Genomic DNA, 20,744 nt, shown 5'->3' on the forward strand with positions numbered 1-20,744 from the left:
AAATTACATATTCAATATAAACACAAAAATTGCCCGGAAGGTTACACTTATGAAGTCCAAACTTTCACTACTGAAAAATGTAGTTCTCACTGGGGTACTGCAACGAGTATTGCATAAAATGTATCTGGGATAAAAAAAAAAAGTAAATATATCTTCATAAGTGTCCTACCTGACCCAGTGAGTAAACACAAAGTGATCTCACGGTAACACAAATGATCTCACGGTTAACTCCATTTCTGTTTTACCAACAGAAAGTTCGCTGTGGCTTATTTAGCGAGCCACCAGATGACACAAAAATCAATAGAAAAAAGAAACCATTATCATGAGCAACCTTAAGAATATATGATCAAGCAATTGTAATTATATATCTGACGTTCATCCTAATCTGAGGCAAATCTGTCCAAATGCACGTCAAGCATTCTAAGAAAACGTACCTCTTTCTGGTTTACTTTTAGTGTTATACATAAAAGAAAGAAATATATATATATATATATATATATATATATATATATATATATATATATATATATAATATATATATATCCACATAGAATCATTCACCTAACTATACCACTGTATCCACTCTCCCCCCTAAAACATGCCACACACAGAGCCCCTCCCAACCCGAACGCGCGCTCTACATTCTGTACCTCCTAAAAATCTGATATGAAATAACAATATTAATACTAATTACTATTTGATTAATTACTATTACTACAAAGGCCGATATAAAACACTCAGAACTGTTGCAAGTCTACAGGAAAGTTTCTCAACCTACGAGCCTGACCTGGGGCATCGTACATAAAAATGCCCATTTCAAAACTACATTAGTTAGTGTGTTTGGTTAGATATTATGGTTCTTAGTTACTAACGTTAATAATTCACTTAAAACACTATTGATTTTACGCAGTCTTCATTTACCGATGAAATATGGTGCATAAATATTTCACGTAAGCAAATATGAAAATTGTAGGGTTAATACACATTATAATACCACATGAAAATCAATAAAAAATAATTCACTTAATCTACATATCTAATAAATATGCAAAGCTCTATATTTGTACTGAAGTACAGGGAAGAAACACTTGAAGTGAAACCTGCATATATTATCGCTCTGTTTGAGAATGTTATGTCATCTGTTACGTAGAGGGGCAGTTACCTTACCATGGGTAGAACGCCATGACCAAAACGCTCTCAGTTTAGCATCTTCCTTATAAAGCTATGACCTGACTGGGGGAATATAAAAGACGGTAGGCTGTTAAATGGTCGGCCTCTCGACATCTTTAAAGGGAGGTGTACTTTACATAGTGCGGTCGGTCTCTGTCTCTTGGCTGTCTGCTCAGCGCGGAAAACAGATTCCTTTCAAAATGACTATCAGAACTTAGCTGGTGAGGTCAGGTCACTCTACTACACGATGAATCACCATTTCAAAACCTCACAAACTTCCATTCTACACACAAAAAATCTCGATATATGTATAAAGGCAAAAAACACCAATTAGGCTACTACCCCACCACCACGGGACTGGACGTACTGTCCATCAAATGAAACACTAAGGAGCACTTTAAGGCACGAAGTATGTAGTTCAATGTCCGGAAATGACGGCCAAGAGTGACGATAACGGCGGGATATGGCCGGGAGGGAAGGAGGGAGGAGGCCGAAGCGTCGGTGGCCGCCGCCGCACGTCATACAGGTCTGGGGCCACAGCGCGCAGGTCGGCGGGTGAAAGAGCTCTTCTCCTATTGTTTACCACTTTATGCCGTCGCCTATTTAACCCCATCTGGGAAACCTCATGACAAAAATGAGTACGATTCACCATCAACGGTCATACCACACCACACTCCCAGGGATGGGTCTAAAAGCGTTTCTCCACACTTCAATCGAGTCACTCAAGACGTTAGTAGGGGACAAGGTGTCCGGAGACACGTACTCTAAGAAGGACACGTGCTGAATGCCGTCTCTGCTCGTCGCCACCCGCTCTCGTGTTTTGCTGCCGACAGCGCGTGCACTCTACTCCGCCATGGGAAGTAGTGCCAATCATTTCATATGTTTTTTGGTAATACTGCACCATCAGTTCAACTACGTCTTAGAGAGATGATAAAACTTATGTATTTTTTGTCAATCTATACTCAAAGCCATTCTCAGAATTATGATTTTTTTTTAATCTTCAGAAAGTCAGACTGGCATTTTCTAGTGTTGCGTAGCACTTTAATGACTCACAGAATCTATATTGGTTCTATAGTACCATAGAGTCAGTGACCCCTGATAGAATTAATGCTTGACGTGATCAATTTTTAATAAGAGGACCTTAGTTTCATTGATAAGTTTAAAGAATATAAAGGAACACGGTAGGAACACTACATATGGTGATGCAGCATTCGTAGCACATTCTAGTGGCACGTGCTTCAAGTGCTCGCTCTTGAAATAGACCCAGGTAACTCGTGCATTTTATTTCATCAATCGTTAAACTCATTACTCTCAGTTTTTTCAGGCGCTGGTATGTTTATTCTGTATTGTATGAAATTAGACATTGCTTAGAACAGTTTGGCATATAGCAGTTTTCAAGTACTAGACCGGTCAGACAAGTTTTTTTTCTATAACTCTTATAACATTTTAGGTGACTGCAATGTTCATAAAATATAATTGATGGTGTATCTGATTTTAAATAACCCGCGTCATTATGTTTGGTAAACATACACTAAGTATTCTTCCGCGCGCGATGGCTCTACAGCTGATGCTGAACAGGCGATGCTCCAGAGGAATGTTAAGTGACATTGCTATTTCTACTGCTTTTCTAAGGTACTCTGCTTCATGTGGAATAAGTACGCACCACAGGGGAGGCACACGTTCCATAGCTGTTCCAAGAAGATATGGTTTACCTAGTAAGGTGAGAAGGTCATTCGTGGTGAATGAAACATCTTTAAAGTTTCTTAGTCGTTATTTTGCCGATTATTAGGCAATAGTGATGAAAGGTTATTTTGGTGGAAAGTTTCTTGCCGACGTTGTAGATCTTTTCCATGACCCTTGTCGATTAAGTGAAATTAAAACTTTTCATGTAAGAGTTGTTTGTATAAAAAATCAGTTTAGTTGAAATAATGGAAAGTTATATGGTGATCTACTGGTGCCCGCTTCTTGGCAACATAATCACTATATGCACTTAGTTGAGTGATATAGAATATATTGGAAATAAAATAATTCTCTCATTTTCACATGATTATCGAGGTTGTTGAAAAAAGTGGAACTGTTGATATATGTTTTTTTTTAAATTATTATGCTTAATCGGTTCCCTGGGTCAGCAAAGTAGCGGCAGGAAACAAACGAAGGAATACCTTTCCACTCATAAACTTACATATACATATGAATATATACATACACAAACACATGCATATATACTCAAGTACATATTCATACTTGTTTGCTTTCATCCCTTCTCGACGCCACCCCGCCCCACAGGAAATAACATCGCCACCCCCTGCGTCAGCGAGGTAGCGCCGGGAAAACACACAAAAAAGGCCACACTCGTTCACACTCAGTCTCTAGCTGTCATGTGTAATGCACGGAAACCACAGCTCCCTGTCCACATCCAGGCCTCACAGACCTTTCCATGGTTTATCCCAGATGCTTCACTTGCCCTGGTTCAGTCCATTGGCAGCAGGTCGACCCCGGTATACCACACCATTTCGTTTCACTCTATTCCTTGCATGCCTCTCACCCTTCAGCATGTTTAGGCCCTGATCGCTCAAAATCTTTTTCACTCCATCCTTCCTCCTTCAATTTGGTCTCCTGCTTATCCTTGTTTCCTCCACCTCAGACAGATATATGTCCTCTTTGTCAACCATTCCTTACTCATTCTCACCATATGTCCAAAGCATTTCGACACACCTTCATCTGCTTTCTCAATCACATTCTTTTTATTACCCCACATCTCTCTTACCTTTTCATTACCTACTCGATCAAACTACCTCACACCACATATTGGCCTCAAACATTTCACTCCCAACTCGTCCACCCTCTGCCATACAACCCAATCTATAGGCCATGCCTCGCAACCATTCTCTTTCCACACATATGTTGTTCACAAAACCTTCGCCCCCTACCCAACCCTATGACTCATTTTTTTTTTCCATGGTTCCATTTACTGCAAAGTCCACTCCTAGATATCTAAAACACTTCACTTCCTTCAGCTCTCCATTCAGACTCACATCCCAACTAACTTTTCCCTCAACCCTGCAGCACCAAATAACTTTGCTTATATTAATTCATATTTACTCACAACTTTCTCTTTCCATATACTATCTACATATGATAACTGTATACATAATGCCAGTTGAAACAAGTCATATTGTAATGTAGAAAACTCATAGTGATGTGGAGAGATTTCCTGTTCTCTTAAGAATGAGCATTTGGAAATTTAATCTTTTAACAAAATTGGTAAGATTTTTATGGTCTCGTAGAGAATGGTTTAGAATGAAGGCAGTGTTATTTTGGAACTAATTATGTAAGATTTATAATCTATGTGCTTGTATATTGTAGCAGTTAAAATTACCTTAGTCACAAAGTCATCAGAAAGAAAAAGTATGTTTTGCTCCTGTGTTTTTAGTAGTGAATATCACAAAAATAGCTATATGTTTTTAGTGAATAGATTAAAAGCTGCTGATCGTGATATTGAGCATCGCAGTTTTTTGTAAGACATTAGAGGGGTCAGAAATGTTAAGTGTCGTAAATACTAGGATGAGTGTGGGGTAAATTAAGATAGAAATATGTTAAACATTGTAGAAATGAACAGCTACCTTGATTTGGTTCCACTTCCATAAGTTACTTGTGTGGTGCCCTTAAACTACATTTCAGTGAAACCAATATCCTTTACCCTTTACCTCTCAGTAGAGTTTTTTGTCCATTCTTGTATGACTTTTGATATGTGTTCATTATATTTATTATGATGATTAATACAAGACAGAAGACCATAAATGTATTTAGTATGATTAATATAAGACAGAAGACCAGTTGTTGAAAAAAAATTAATCCAGTAGCAAACAAGAGGTTCACTTTATTTTCTGATGTTCATTGAATCTCCGCAAGAATTTTGTAAATATGCAAAGGAACAAAATTGAATTTGCCTTAAAGCTGTCACATATATGACTGTGTCTGTTGTATCTACAAACTTCTAATGAAGCTCTGATTTTATCATTAACAGTACTTCATTCTTTACCTGTCAGTTTTTTCATTCTTGTATTCCTTCTGCTTTCATTTCTTCATCTTGTGCTACTGAGACTTAGACGTTCACAGAGGAACTGAATCTTTTACAGATGCCTTTGGTATAGGTTGTCTGTATATCACTGCTTCTCTCAGTTTATGCCAGATTGTGCATGAGGATGATTTTGCCCAGCAAGTAATCAGAATATTGATTACTGATATATATGTGATATAGATTTTTTCTTGTATGATTGAGTTTCATAGAACTTTTGAGGTTGGATGTAAGTGTGAAGTTTGGCACAGGTTTTTTGACATGGTTTATTAAACATTACTACCACATTTTGGCCTGGTATTATTGCCCAAACTAAGTCACACCTCTGGTTGACCGTCTGGTTTGGAAAATAAGAAGGAATTTCATTAAATGCAGTTGCATCATATGATTAGATATTAACTAAGGTAGATTATTGCTGGTACTTACCGGTAGTTAAATTTTCAGGATGGGTTTTACCTTTCATATTACGGGGGAAATTCACTATTATGATTTTTTATTCAGTGAACCGTTTCCATGTTAAAAAACAAAATATTCCTTCCAGATGATGTTGTAGGTGAGTTGTGGAAAAGATAAAAGAACAGCTGTGATGGATACAAGTGAATTAAAGAGCAAATCCAGCAGTCAGTGTGGAAGGACCTGGAGGAGCAGGAGGAGAAAGCAGAGAGTTAGAAAACAAGGACTTTTTTTATGTGCAACTGATGCCAGTTTAGTATTAGTCAGACTTAATCAGTGGCTTTGTAGTAGAGGATACAAGATGTCATCTCACTCAAAATTAAAAGCAGCTTTTTTTGCCAACACTGGTCGAGGACTCATGGCCACTCATGGTATTAGTCCTGGGGATGTTCTAATCAGTATCCCTCAGCAATTGCTTCTTACATGTAGTGGTGTGTTGAGGGATACTGAACTGCAAAGATGTTTTCAAGGTTCTCAAAGTAAGTTTAAGTCCATGGAAATTTTATCTTTTTTTCTTGTGTACCACAAATATTTAGGAGATAAGTCACAATGGAAGCCTTATGTGGACAGCCTTCCTGAAGGCTATACTGTTCCAGCGTATTGCTCTAAAGAGGAGATAGATATTTTTCCTGAATTTTTAAAGTCTCATATTAGAAAACAAGAGCAAGATATTGAGCAGTGTTACAGTAACATAAAGAAGATGCTTTTAAGAAACTCAGAGACTAACAAAATTTCTTCCTCGCTGTCTCTAGAAGATGTAAAGTGGGGATGGTTTACTGTCAACACACGTGCTATTTTCCTGAAAGATAAAAATCCAGCTTCTCATATTGCTGGTGAGGATGTTTATGCTCTTGCTCCATATCTGGATCTGTTGAATCACTCTTGTAATGCACAGGTTATAGCTGGCATTAATGAAGAAAAGAAATGTTTCGAGATTATTACCCAGGTTGCGTATGGTCCATATGAACAAGTCTTCATCAGTTATGGACCACATGATAATATTAAACTTTATTTGGAGTATGGTTTTATTATCCCGGATAATCCTCACAATTTTGTACCCTTTGATCTTGATGATATTGTTGCAGCTGTGAGGAGTATCACCAATAATGACTTTCGCAAAGCATTGATAAATGAAAAAAGAATATTGATAATTGCACATCACTTTGATAAGAATTTAGGAGTAATTAAAGATGGTCCTTCATGGAATCTTGAAGTTGCCACTACAATATGTTTGATGACCCCTCAGGAGATGAGCCACTGGCGGGTTGTGTATGAGGATCTCTATAGTGTTTATCACAGGAAATTGGTGATACAGTGCTTGACCCTTGTGATCCAGCAGAAGGCTCACCAGCTTCGATCTTACCTTTTCAAGTTAAGAGATTTGCATGATTGCTCAGAGGCTTTCATTGTTGGTAAGAACTTGCTGGAAGACTGCTGTAATATCTTAGAAAATACAAAGGTGGTATAGGAAATATGACTTTCCTTTTGCTCCTGTTTTGAATTGGCACCCTCTTAAGTGAAAAGGCTTTACATAGTCCAAGGATTTGCTGTGCAAATGCCTATTGAGCAGTAACTTTTGAACTGTGGCACTTTTGCATCATGGGTTATGATTCCTTAGCGCGATTCATTTATTTTCTCTATCTACATTGCCTTTTGTCTTTGCTCCATTTTGTGAATTAAGTACAAACAGTCTCCAAACATCATTCACACATATCCTTAACCTGTATCCAGTGTGTTAAAGTGAAACTTAGGCTCTCATTTCTCAGACTCGCTTTTTTTAAAAAGTTCTTTGCTTTTTACTTAACTAAGTTGAAATACCAGGTGAAACCAGTGTTTCGATTTAGTGTCTGTTGTCAAAATTTATGTAATGAAGATAACACTTAAAATCCATTGAAGATATTCATATAAAACTAGAAAAGCATTAGCCATCAGGCTACATTATGTCATTGTGATCAGAAAATGCTATTTTGGATTTAATTAAAGAAAATTTAAATTGGTTAAGTGCCAATGTGGTCATCAGCAGATGCAGGTAATTTTTCTAAATCTTTCTTGATATATGTAATACAGAGTGGCTCAGGCACAATCTTTCAACATATGTATTTTTTTTTATGGTCAAAAGAGCTGTTACCTTTATTTTATGCTCACCCATTCAAAGTAAAAAAAAAAAAAGAATCTGTAGTCACCTAGCATCTCTTAGTCTTTCATCACTTCTTTAACACACACACACTAATGGAGGTGCTGAATGGGCTTTCGTGTAGTTCACTCAGAATTTTGGAGGGACCCCTAAATTGTATAAATACTGAAAATTAAGTCTGATTATACAATTTCTGAGGTTTTCAAGAACAGTGGGAGTTGGAAGACATCAGTTTTCTATTTGAATGCTCAAAGTGTTGCCACTCTCAGTGAAAGAATAGCTTAAAATACTATGCATGTAAAAGTTATTTAGACAGCAAATATTAGGATTGGGTGACTTATGAGCATTGACCAGTTATGATAAGAATTGATTTAGAGAGGTATCATTGAGAGGAATGTATAGATGATAACATATGTACTCCCTCAAGACAACACTGACAAGTTCTTTTGGTTATTTCCTGAATATTACCTATTTGTGTACCAATTACATCACCATTATTCTCTCTGTTATGAAGTAGTTTAAGACCTTTACACTGCCTGAACCATGAAAACAAGAGTACAGTTCATGAAAGTAAGGGAATTGGTCCAAGTCATATCTGCTTATTAACACTATTTTTTTCTTTTTTACCCACAAATGGATCTAGATATGGGAGACTATGTAGACTTTGCAGTTGTAACAAGGTCCACAAAGAGGAAGTAAGAGGAAGGGATGAAACATTTATCACCAGAGAACAAAAGATTAGAGATGGTTGAAATAAAAAACAGTCAGATATTAATGCAGTTAGATATGGAAATACAGAAACTCAGAAACCAATTTGAAGGGTATGAGAGGTGTCATGAAATGAAAGAGGAATTCGGGTATTAGAACTTGAGATTAAAGATCACAAGCACCAATTCGCTTGATTTGAGGGGGTTGATAATGCATGTCACCAGAGGAATAAGTTAGAATGATTGAAGAAAATGAGAGGTAAGGAGGGGTTCTTCTAGATGTTTTAGAGGCTGTTGAACAAGAGGAGTGCTCTAAACACAGTACATATATTTGATGAAAATAGTGGAGGGGGGTGCTGTATTTATAGGGGAGAATATAATGTATAATTTTGTCTTTTATGTATGTGTGTATGCACATTTAAAATCAAAAGACATTTGTTATTTTCTCAGTTAAGTCTAAGGGTTTCTTTTGTATTTTTTTTTCTTTCACTGAAGACTTGTTTTATTCATGAAAACTCACATAGTACTGTTGACTTTGAGTCCTTTATTCCAGCATATGTTACCAGTATTGTATGTAATTATTTGCCACCAAAATTCAAGAAATATGAATATGTGATGAAGTTTGTTACTATGGTTTTGTGTAATGCATGAAAACTAATATTTTTTGTACTATACTTTATGCATACGAATTTCTGTTAGGGTCTTACAAAACCAAATCAGACATGTAAATTTAGGGTTGGTCATAATCTGAAGTGTTTAGGGAGGAATGTAGCCTCCACACTGTTTAGAGTACTGGAAGAGGCAAACATGAATGAAGTACCAAAATCAGTTTGTTTTGTGATCATATGTATGTCAGATGCCACTTTCATTGATTAAATATAGTTTGAATATTCTGTTGAAGTGTTGTTCTTTTTTCCTTTTTATGTGCTCATCATTGAGAGACATGACTTGCACAGCTTAGTGTCATTTTTTGTGTTTCTTCATCTAGATGTAAACTTTTTCCTTTCCATACAATCTTGTGGGTAAGACCTCTAATATAGAATTATTGGTTCTATAACTTCATCAGATTAATGAGGTTTGAATTGATCATTGTTAATTCACACCTTGTATACCCTGGATGTTGAAGAAGCAGGATTATTTATAAAAAATGAACTTTTCAGGACCGTTACAAATATAATTTCTTCATTTTCATCTTAATTCTGTTGGGAAATTTATGAATTGAACACATACATTTTATTGATGTATTGGAAACAAAGACTTTTAATACAGTCCTTCCTCAACATGCTTGGCACTCAATTCTTTGCAGGAGCACTTGACCTTTCTCACCCAAACTATGTCATGACAAATTACTAAACCCCCAATTGGAAATGGAAAGCTTAACCCTACCTCACATTTCAGTGGCCTCCTCTCACAGATACTCCTACCAGCATCAGGCATGTCTGACACAGTACATATGCACAGAAAGGACTTGACAAGCACTAAATAACAACTTCCCAACCCATTCGTAAATGCCACCTCACAAAACATCCATCAACATGAGACAGTGCTCCCCGAACATGAGTCACTCTTTGCCCTATACGCTCTAACATCACCCATCACTTCATTACTGCAAACAGAGTCATCACATGCTGGGATCCATCATGCTCATGATGCAACTGCCATAGTGAAGATGCTAAACATTTAATACTCATTTGCCCCACATAAATAAACACATGTCTTTACATTTTATGACTTTTGTTCCTGCCTGGTGGGCATACCCAGCTTCTAGAGTTCTGCATGAGTTCCTTAAAGTTTAGAGGGACTCCTAGGGCAGGAATAAGTAATGACAAATATTGAAAATGAAATGAAGATGAAGATTCAATATAGTAGGTAAAAATATCCCTGGGGATAGGGGAGAAAGAATGCTTCCCATGTATTCCTCATGTGTCATAGTAGGCGACTAAAGGGGGCGGCTGGACCCCCCCTTGAATTTATATTTCTAAAAAGGGGAACAGAAGGAGTCAAGCTTGGAATGCTCATTCTCCTCGAAGGCTCAGATTGGGGTGTCTGAATGTGTGTGGATGTAACCAAGATGGGAAGAAAGGAGAGAGAGGTAGGATGTTTAAGGAAAGAAACCTGGATGCTTTGGCTCAGAGTGAAACGAAGCTCAAGGGTAAAGGAGAAGAGTGGTTTGAGAAAGTCTTGGGAGTAAAGTCAGGGGTTGATGAAAGACAAGAGCTAAGGAATGAGTGGCACTACTCCTGAAGCAGGAGTTGTGGGAGTATGTGATACTGTAAGAAAGTAAATTCTAGATTGATTTGGTTAAAACTGAAAGTGGATGGAAAGAGATGGGTAATTATTGGTGCCTATGCACCTGGTCATGAGAGGCAAGTGTTTTAGGAGCAACCGAGTGAGTGTGTTAGCAGCTTTGATTTACGAGATTGGGTTAGAGTGATGGGTGATTTAAATGCAGTGATTAATGTGGCAGTTGAGTTCCTTAAAGTTTAGTGGGACTCCTACATTAGGAATAAGTGAGGGAGCACTACCTCACTGACACAGAAAACAGCAATTAAGTATACTAAATATAAATATTGAAAGTATTTTGACAAAAACCAGACCTTCCAAACAGATTCACCCAATAGGTTGATCTCCCTGTATATGGCTTCTTATATGGGAAGGGTTATCACTGATGGCAAACAGGCCATGAACTAAGTATTGACATATTACTTCGTGTCATCAGTCATACTGAAAGATAGAAATATTTCCCACTGAATGGATACTGACAAAACTAGTTAGCTAAAGCTCTTTTTTTTTTTTTTGTGAGTATTGGGGGCATATATTTGATTGGGTTATTGATTGCCTTAGGAACAAATTTCCCACCTTATTGGGAGAGTTGAGAACACTGGTATCCTCCTTGTGTTCTGTATCATGCCTTGCTATGTCTGCTCCATGTGTAGTTCCATTTTGATTTTTCTTTGTATTTGACCATATCCTTACCAATTTTTCATCTTGATAGCATTCAGCTTCTGTTTCACTCATGAATTTCGTATTTTTCTCCTTGAGTCTTGTATGGCCTTTGCTATGATTATGGAGTTTAAACTAGCATTGTACCAGATTACTTTCCATCATCCACAGGTAGGATTGAGCACTGCAAGATGGCATGGTACATCAGGACCTCTCGTATCAAAGTTTCAGGCATGGCAAGTGCACGAGAAGTTAGGTGTACGGAACTGCTTTCATCCAGGAGCAAGTGCAATGGCACGAGACTATGTTGGGGTCACTACAAAGGACGTAACTGGACAGGAGATGCTGGGTGCACTGGCAGCATATGTTTGGCCGAAAGTATGCATTATCTCTTTGGAGTCATACTGTATCATAAGTGTTATAAAAATTCTACTCATACACAAAGTGTCCCTTGGATGTTAGAACTCTTGTACCAAAAGGGTTAAGAATTTGTAGATGTAAGGATAGAGTGTAAAAGATTTTGAATGATTGGGGCCGGAACATGCATGAGGGTGAAAGGCATGCACAAGATAGAATGCATTGAAAGGATGTGGTACAGTGGGGTCAACATGCTGTCAGTGGACTTAACCAGAAAATGTGAAACGTCCAATGTAAACCATGGAAAGTTCTGTGGGGCCTGGTTGTGGATAGGGAGCTGTGGTTTTGTTGCATTACACATGACAGCTAGAGAATGGATGTGAGTGGATGTGGTCTTTCTTCAACTGTTCCTGATGTTACCTCTCTAATGGAGGAATGAAAAGTAAAAGAGCTTAATTTAGTACTGTTACTCTTGTTATATGTTTTTGTGTTGGAGAAGTAGTTGGATATTACTATCAGATGCCCTGGAAGCCCACAAATAACCTTTGTTGACCATACTTGTTGTCATAATCTTTTTATAATCTTTCTTAATAGAGTATTAAACACCATTCTTCCCCATCTTATCATTTGCTACATTTCTTATATTTCTGGACATCCTTGTGTTGAAAACATATATTTGCAAATTCACACTCATTCGTACATAGTCTGCATATACAGTACTAACCTTTTGCCCTTAGTTATTATAAAAGTTATTCACACTTTTTGGGTTTTTGATAGCATCTGCTTTTTCATGAATCTTGGGAAGGATATCAGTGCATTGCTTGGATGTTTTAACTGGAAGATGGATATAGGAATAAAACTGATTTTTTCCCAAAATAGTCTATTTTTGAGGGTTTGTCTTATTATCGTATTTGTTAAGTATATGTGTAGTTTGAGTATCAGAAATGTTTTTTTAAGAACTATTGATGGTAATGTTATAGAATAGTTGAGTACTAGAAGGGGCTGAAAGTTATGGTTTTTCATAAGTGCATGTGATCCAGTTATTTATGTGATATGTACAAAAGTAAGTAAAAATCATTGGTTAAGGAATTTGAAGGTGAGAAAATTTGTATAATTATGACTATAGGAAGCTCATTTTATTTAAAAGGGTGAAGCTGAAGGCAGAATGTGGTTGGTGAACATTTGAAAGAAAAGATTTACATTATGTGGGTACTGTATCTTATTCAACATAGAATATTTTACTGTCATATGTAACTTCTATACTTCCTGTGCTGCAATATGCCTTTGAAAACTTTCATACATTTACCACATTCTCTGTGCATATTCCAATGTTTCAGTTAAGAAATTTATGTTTGTATGCATTACACTTTTTTTTCAGTTCTAACATTGGTCCTCCTTTGTTGCCATACACATTCTTAGATGTACCCCATTTTTCATTTCACATTTGTGTACTACCTCATTACTTTTTGTTTTATCTCATCCAGAGTTTCTCTAAAAAAGGCATGTTAATAGATATCCAAATTTCCTATTATAATTTTCAGGGTAACACAGCTGTTAAAGCTCGTGTGTTGACAGCACTAGGACTTCTAGTGGCAGCTAAGCTGCTCAATGTTCAAGTCCCCTTCATTTTTAAGGATGCCATTAATTACCTGAACAAGCATGCAGGTGATGTACTTGCAATGACAGATCCTACATCAGCTGTTGCCACTACTGCTGTTTCCCTCATGATTGGATGTGAGTGGTATTGCTTGTTATTGCTTTTAATACCTTTCAAGAGAGAATATCATTGTATGGGTCATTCAAAAGTTTGTTATTACTTATGTTCCAATAAGCAGAATTCATGCTGGCCAAGCTCCCAGTTATCTGTCCTTTGTATTTCATTTTTGGTACAGAATATTGCTCATGAGTTTATAGAATGATATTTTGATAAAGAAATTTTTAACTTGAAGTGGATATTGCTCATGAGTTTATGGAACGATATTTTGATAAAGGATTTTTAACTTGAAGTGGCAAAAGTAGGATTACTCTAATTTTTTTTTTTATGTTACATGAAATGGGTCTGTCTGTTGAAGCTCTAATCAAGGCCATCTTATTAACATGTGTGGATCAGGTGCTTGCTTTGGAGAATGTATGTGAGAAATACTTCAAAAAACAAATGGATTTGTATGTAGCATTTATGGATCTGGAGAAGGCATGTGATAGGGTTGATAGAGATACTTTGTGGAAGGTTTTAAGAATATATAGTGTGGGAGGTAAATTGCTAGAAGCAGTGAAAAGTTTTTATCTAGGATGTAAGGAATGTGTACGAGTAGGAAAAGAGGAGAGTGATTGGTTTCCAGTGAATGTTGGTGTGCGGCAGGGGTGTGTGACATCCCCATGGTTGTTTAATTTTTTTATGGATGAGGTGGTTAGGGAGGTAAATGCAAGAGTTTTACAGAGGGGCGTGTGTAGTCTGTTGTGGATGAGAGGGCATGGGAAGTGAATCACTTGTTCACTGATGATACAGCTCTGATGAGAGGGCATGGGAAGTGAATCAGTTGTTTGCTGATGATACAGCTCTGATGGCTGATTTGGGTGAGAAACTGCAGAGGTTGGTGACAGAGTTTGGAAAAGTTTGTGAAAGAAGAAAGTTCACAGTAAATGTGAATAAGAGCAAGGTTATTAAGTTCAATATGGTTGAGGGAGAAGTTAATTGGGATGTAAGTTTTAATAGAGAAAAACTGAAGGAAGTGAAGTGTTTAAGATATCTGGGAGGGGACTTGGCAGCAGATGGAACCATGGAAGCAGAAGTAAGTTACAAGGTGGGGGAGGGGGTGAAGGTTCTGGGAGCGATGATGAATGTGTGGAAGGAGAGAATGTTATCTTGGAAAGTAAAAATGGTTATGTTTGAAGGAATAGTAGTTCCAACAATGTAATATGGTTGCGAGGCATGGGCCATACATAGGTTCATATGGAGGAGGGTGGATGTGTTGGAAATGAAATGTTTGAGGACACCATGTGGTGTGAGATGATTTAATCGAGTAAGTAATGTAAGGGTAAGAGAGATGTGTGGAAATAAGAAGAGTATAATTGAGAGAGCAGAAGAGGGTGTGTTGAAGTGGTGTGGACACATGGAGAGAATAAGTGAGGAAAGATTGACAAAGAGGTAGGAGAGAAAGAATTCTACCTCCATATTCCCCATGTGTCATAGAAGGCGACTAAAGGGTGTCTGAATGTGTTTGGATGTAACCAAGATGAGAAGAAAGGAGAGATAAGTCAAATGTTTGAGGAAAGGGACCTGGATGTTCCAGCTCTGAGTAGTGAAATAAAGCTAGGGTAATGGGGAAGATTATTTTGGAAATGTACTTGGAGTAAAGTCAGGGGTTGGTGAGAGGACAAGAGCTCAGGAAGAAGTAGCACTAATCCTGAAGCAGGAGTTGTGAGAGTGTATGATAGAGTGTAAAGAAGTAATTTCTAGATTGATGTGGGTAAAACTGAAAGTGAATAGTAAGAGATGGGTGATTATCAGTGCATATGCACCCGGTCATGAGAGGCTAGTGATTTGGAAGCAGATGAGTGAGTGTGTCAGTAGGTTTCATGCATGAAACCAGGTATTAGTGATGGATGATTTGAGTGCGAAAGTGAGTAATGTGGCAGTGAAATGTATAATTAGTGCACATAGGGTATTCAGTATTGTGAATGGAAACAGTGTAGAGCTTGTGGGTCTTGGGAGCAATGAAATATGTGTAGAAAGAGAGAATATTATCTCAAAGAGCAAAAGTGGGTATGTTTGAAGATAGTATTTCCTACATTATATGGTTGCAAGGCATGGGCTATATAGAGGGTTGTGCAGAGGAGGCTGGATGTGCTGGGAGTGAAATGTTTGAGGACAGTATGTGCTGTGAGGTGGTTTGATTAAGTAATGAAAGGTTAATAAAGATGTGTAGAAATATAAAGAGTGTGGTTGAGAGAACAGAAAAGGGTGTGTTTAAATGGTTTGGACATATGGAGAGAATGAGTGAAGAAAGGTTGACCAAGAGGATATATGTGTCAGAAGTGAAGGGAACAAGGAGAAGTGCTTGACTGAATTGGAGATGGAAGGATGGAAGATTTTGAACTATCAGGACCTGAACATGCAGTTGGGTGAGAGGCATGCTCAGAATAGAGTAAATACTAATGTCTTAAATGAACCAAAATGAAGTGTGTGTGTGTGTGTGTGTGTGTGTATATAGTAACTGAAAGATTAGACTTAAAGTGTTACAGTGCACATAATCATTAATGGTAGGTATAGAGTAGATTCAAAAAAGTCTCACCAAATTCATGTAAAGACAAAGTTTTTTCTTGATAACATGCAAAAGAAATAAAAGAGATTCCAGTATAAGCTTGTTCTCCACCAGTAAAGAAGGTTTGTAGTACCACATTAAAGGAATTACTTTGTAGGTTTTTTACTACCTCACCCTATCTCATTTACAGTTGTCTTTCTTTTTTTTTTTTTTTTTTTGAAAGATACAATGTATAAGCTCTGATATCACTACATATTTGTTCTTGTATTTTGCCATGCAGATCATCCATTCCCATACATATGTCTTTGGTATGTGGAGCCTATTTATTTGTGTGTTTGTATGCTATACTACATCTCTTTTTAACTCCCTTACCATTTACATGGGGCTGATCAAGTTAACCACACATATTCTCAGCCCATGTTCAGTGTGCTGAAGTGAATATGGGCTTCCACATCCACATAAATGCTTCTTAATTTTTCACTTTGCACAATAAGTTGATCTATTTGAAGTTTTACTTCATCTTGGAAATATTCCTTACTCCAGCTTATCCATGAAAAGCACCCATTCTAATGCTCTCAACTGCTGTATCATCCTATTGCTTTGACTATTACTATCTATCTATCTATATCTCTGATGCATGTTCCCACCTGGAACTTCCGTAAGGGGATGGCCACAGCAATAGTCTCCATAACTATTGAACTCCACTCTCACTTCTTAGTCTTTAGTGTCTCACCTTTTACCCTCTAGTCAGCCTCTCCTCACTCATCGTCTTCATATGTCCATACCATTTAAGCACACCCTCTTCAGCTTTCTGAGACATTCCCTTCTTGTAACCACCCCTCACACTTACTCTCACTCATACTTTTCAACTCATGGCTCCTTGAATAGATTATCTTTGGTTTCCATAAGTTGGAATCAACAGTGATATCCTTTCCAATGCTACTATGGAATTGTACATAATGGCCTCTGATATTTTAAAAGATTTTGATAGGGTTTGGAATTGTGGTCTGTTCTTCATACTCACATTTTCAATTCTTAACCCTTGCCCTGTTTTTATATCCAACTTTCTATTTCGTTAGGTCCATTTTTGTAATTGATGATGGATTAAATTTTTTCTTCTTTTCTCCACTTTATTCATAACCCTTTTTTTTAACATACATCACAATTCATTTGTTTGTAGATTAAATGCCTCTCCATACCTCTAATTTTGCTAATTGTGCTCCACCTTTTCTTGCTTGCTCTACTATATGCATCTTAAGAATGACTGACATAAACTCAAGTTTAGCTAGGACTTCTTAATGGAGCATATATAGCTTTAAGATTAATACATCCAAACTCCAAACTCCCTTTTTTAAATTTTTCTCTTCTTCATCATTTCCTTTGATGGCTTAGTGATTCAACCAGTCTACACAAGAGACATATTTGCTATCACTGTAATGTCTGATTTCTATTGAAAATTCCACATTATGTAGATAAGTAGGTCTTCCTTTGAAAAAGTGGGAGTTATTCAAATACTGAAGAATCTTCCTTTCTTAGCAGTATCTCCTACTTTGTTGATGGTTGTTTTGTCTGTTTATGTGTATGGAGTACTGTACTTGTTTTGCATCTGGGTTAATCTCTAACTCTATGAATGTATTGGACAGAGTCAAGTATAAAGCTGTTCAGCTTATCAGCTCTCCCAGTCTGACCTGAAAAGTTGTTTTTCCCTTATATAGAAATTCAGTTTGTGCAGTAAATATCACACTAATGTATCTCATAATGTAGCAGTTTGTAACTCAAGGGGCCTTCTTGATTTCCATTTTTGTCTATAATCTGATAAATTTTGAAATTCCGCTTTTCTTATCTTGTGATAACATAATCCTGTCATGTTTTGGAGGGTAACACCCAAAAAAACTCAAAGACTACTCTTTTATGCCCTTTGTTTTTCATTCAAAGCCTTACCTTGATGAGGACTTTCAACAAAGACTGGTGGTTTTGAGGGTATGTGTGCTTGACCTTTCCCAAGTGAATGGTAAATAGATTGAAAATAATGGTCGTATAAAACTTGTAGCTTTTGTCATTAAAGTAAAACTGCCAAATTGACAACACAATATATCAACAGATGGCATTGCCCGTACAGGAGCTGCTGGTTTCAATGAACTTCGTAATGCAGTGTTTGCTAAAGTTGCACAGAACTCCATCCGCAAGATAGCCAAGAACGTATTTCTGCATCTGCACAGCCTTGATTTAAATTTCCACTTGAGCAGACAAACTGGGGCTCTGTCGAAGGCAATTGATAGAGGCAGTCGAGGAATTAACTTTGTTATGTCAGCTCTTGTGTTCAATGTTGTGCCCACAATATTTGAAGTGAGCCTTGTGTCGGGTATACTGGTAAGTGGAATTTGCATACCCATTCCTTATAGTGCAAGCATTCAGGAACTGTCACTTGTATGGAAACTAGACCATGTATAATTCTTTAGCAGATATTTTGAGTTTTACTGTTTAGTGCTTCATGTGAGGAGGTAAAGATTGTTGGGTGCTGGAAACATTCAAAGAAATTTTCTGAGAATGCAAGAAAAAGCTTGTTTTTAGCTTGATGCAGTTTCTTATGTTCTGTTCCTTTGTGAGTAGCTGCTTATGATAGAGAAATTTAGATTAATTCACCTATTCTATGTAAATTCCTCTCATTTTCTCTGTTTTTCACATTTTGAATTCTGATGTTAATTAGGTTGCCTTTAATAACATGCCTTATCTTGACTGAAAAACAGTCAGAAGACTTCATTGCACCACATTGCTATGGATGCTGGAAATTATAAAAAGAAAAAGACAAAATAACATGTCCTTTTATGCATTAAAGTAAGCTCAGATATGTTGCATACTAATAGTATGCAATGAAAAGTAAGCAGACATAATTGGTCTCAGTTTTTTTAAATAGTCATAGCTGGTAAAACATAATTTTTTAGGAAAGAGCTGAACCAGTTTTGATATGTACCCTACCTCTGATAGAGTCTTATCTTTACTGTTCCATAACCCATAACCTATTTTAGTATCAAGTGTCCAGTCTTGAATAGAAGCCAGTTAAAACCAGGCCTGAGAAGGAGACAATAGGGAAAACTAGAAATTATACATGTCAGAAATGCAGGGGCAAGGAGAAGAGAGAGACTGATTTGAGATGGAGGGATGAATTGAATAAGGCTGTGAGTGCTTGGGGCCTAAACACACAGAAGGGTGAAAGGTTTGCTGGGGAAAGAGTGAATTGGAGTGATGTGATGTAGGGCTATGGCTGATGATGGACTGAACCAGAGCACATGAAGCAGCTGAGGGAAACCACAGAAAGGTCTGTGGGGCTTAGTTGTAGATAGGGGCTATGGTTCCAGTGCACTATACATGATGGCTAAAGAATGGATGTTAGCGAATGAGGATTTTTCTTCATCTGTTCTTGGTGCTACCTTGCAAGTACAAGAGACAGCGAACAAGTATGAAAGGAAGCAAGACGAGAATGAAGATATTGATCAGATATCCTTAGGTGTTTGTAGATCTGAACCTTAAAGGTAAAAAGGTTATAAAAAAAGGGAAAGGAGTTTCTTAGCTTTGCCATTCAAGGAAGGGAGGAGGTATCACAATTGTTACTCTTTATATGGCTGGTCACCACACACTCCAGAAAGAAGCAGCCAGGCACATGTCATTGAACAAATTTATACTTGTACAACAGGAAAAGGATAGCAACATTATGGGAGACAGAGAAAGATGATGCCTGAATAATGAATGAGAGAAGACCTATGATCCCGCACTTTGGGGTGGAGGAAATTCCACCCCAAATATGCGAGCAGCAGAAAAGTCTTATACAACATCTCCATCTTTTGAGAAGCAGATCTTTAACTGTTAATTGTGTAGGGTTTTCAGGCTAGAGTGGTGAACATGGTGAAGCTCAACATGTTTATGTTATTGCAGCGATGAATTTTGATGCATGAAATTGAACAGATAATCAAGTGACATTTAGAAAGAGATATGGGTAGAATACTGTATTTCAGAACTTGAATTCGAGCAGGTTATTGCTTTCCCATTCTGAGATATTGTCCAGGTTTGAATTAAGAGATGTGGTCAGTGCAAGAAAAAGAACAAGAATTAGAGTGAGGAAGGAAGGGGAAATGAATTGAAGTATGTTGGAAGGAATCATCAGAGTTAGAATGAACAGGATTACTTATTGAACAGACATCATTTATAGAGAGAAGAAAAATAGTTGGCAATGTGACAGAACTCAGGGAAACGACTGTTCATAGAATAAGAGGGGTAAGTTGCTGTATTGTTGATTATTTTAATGAAATGACTGGAGAGGAATCAATATATTTGACAACAGAAGAAAACCAAAGAAGGGATTCTTTATTGAATTGTCAGTTTTCTTTCTTTCTTTTATACTATTCGCCATTTCCCGCATTAGCGAGGTAGCATTAAGAACAGAGGACTGGGCCTTTGAGGGAATACCCTCACCTGGCCCAATTCTCTGTTCCTTCTTTTGGAAAAAAAAAAAAAAAAAAAAAAAAAAAACGAGAGGGGAGGATTTCCAGCCCCCCGCTCCCTCCCCTTTTAGTCGCCTTCTACGACACGCAGGGAATACGTGGGAAGTATTCTTAATCCCCTATCCCCAGGGATAACAAATAATA

The 20,744-nt window shown here is 37.3% G+C and overlaps 2 protein-coding genes across 4 annotated transcripts in view; one reads left to right on the top strand and one right to left on the bottom strand.

Annotated features, from left to right (window-relative positions):
* The window catches only part of kri (uracil phosphoribosyltransferase krishah), a 27,400-nt gene extending 25,393 nt beyond the window's left edge, over positions 1 to 2,007 (bottom strand). The window contains exon 1 of one of the 3 annotated variants that reach the window (XM_071691646.1): positions 1,934 to 2,007. The gene's annotated coding sequence lies outside the window, so the exon portion shown is untranslated. Of the gene's footprint in view, positions 1 to 1,819 lie in introns of all 3 variants that reach the window. The other 2 variants (XM_071691645.1, XM_071691644.1) reach the window with 2 other exon arrangements.
* A 698-nt stretch (positions 2,008 to 2,705) lies between these two features.
* LOC139764781 (iron-sulfur clusters transporter ABCB7, mitochondrial-like) overlaps positions 2,706 to 20,744 on the top strand; it is a 43,930-nt gene continuing 25,891 nt past the window's right edge. The window contains exons 1-4 of the mRNA XM_071691663.1: positions 2,706 to 2,890; positions 11,657 to 11,863; positions 13,384 to 13,576; positions 18,206 to 18,474. Of these exons, the coding sequence (XP_071547764.1) occupies positions 2,723 to 2,890; positions 11,657 to 11,863; positions 13,384 to 13,576; positions 18,206 to 18,474 (837 nt within the window). The 5' untranslated portion in view covers positions 2,706 to 2,722. The remainder of the gene's footprint in view (positions 2,891 to 11,656; positions 11,864 to 13,383; positions 13,577 to 18,205; positions 18,475 to 20,744) is intronic.

This window comes from Panulirus ornatus, chromosome 51, assembly GCF_036320965.1.
Source record: "Panulirus ornatus isolate Po-2019 chromosome 51, ASM3632096v1, whole genome shotgun sequence".
NCBI classification, from domain to species: Eukaryota; Metazoa; Arthropoda; class Malacostraca; order Decapoda; family Palinuridae; genus Panulirus; species Panulirus ornatus.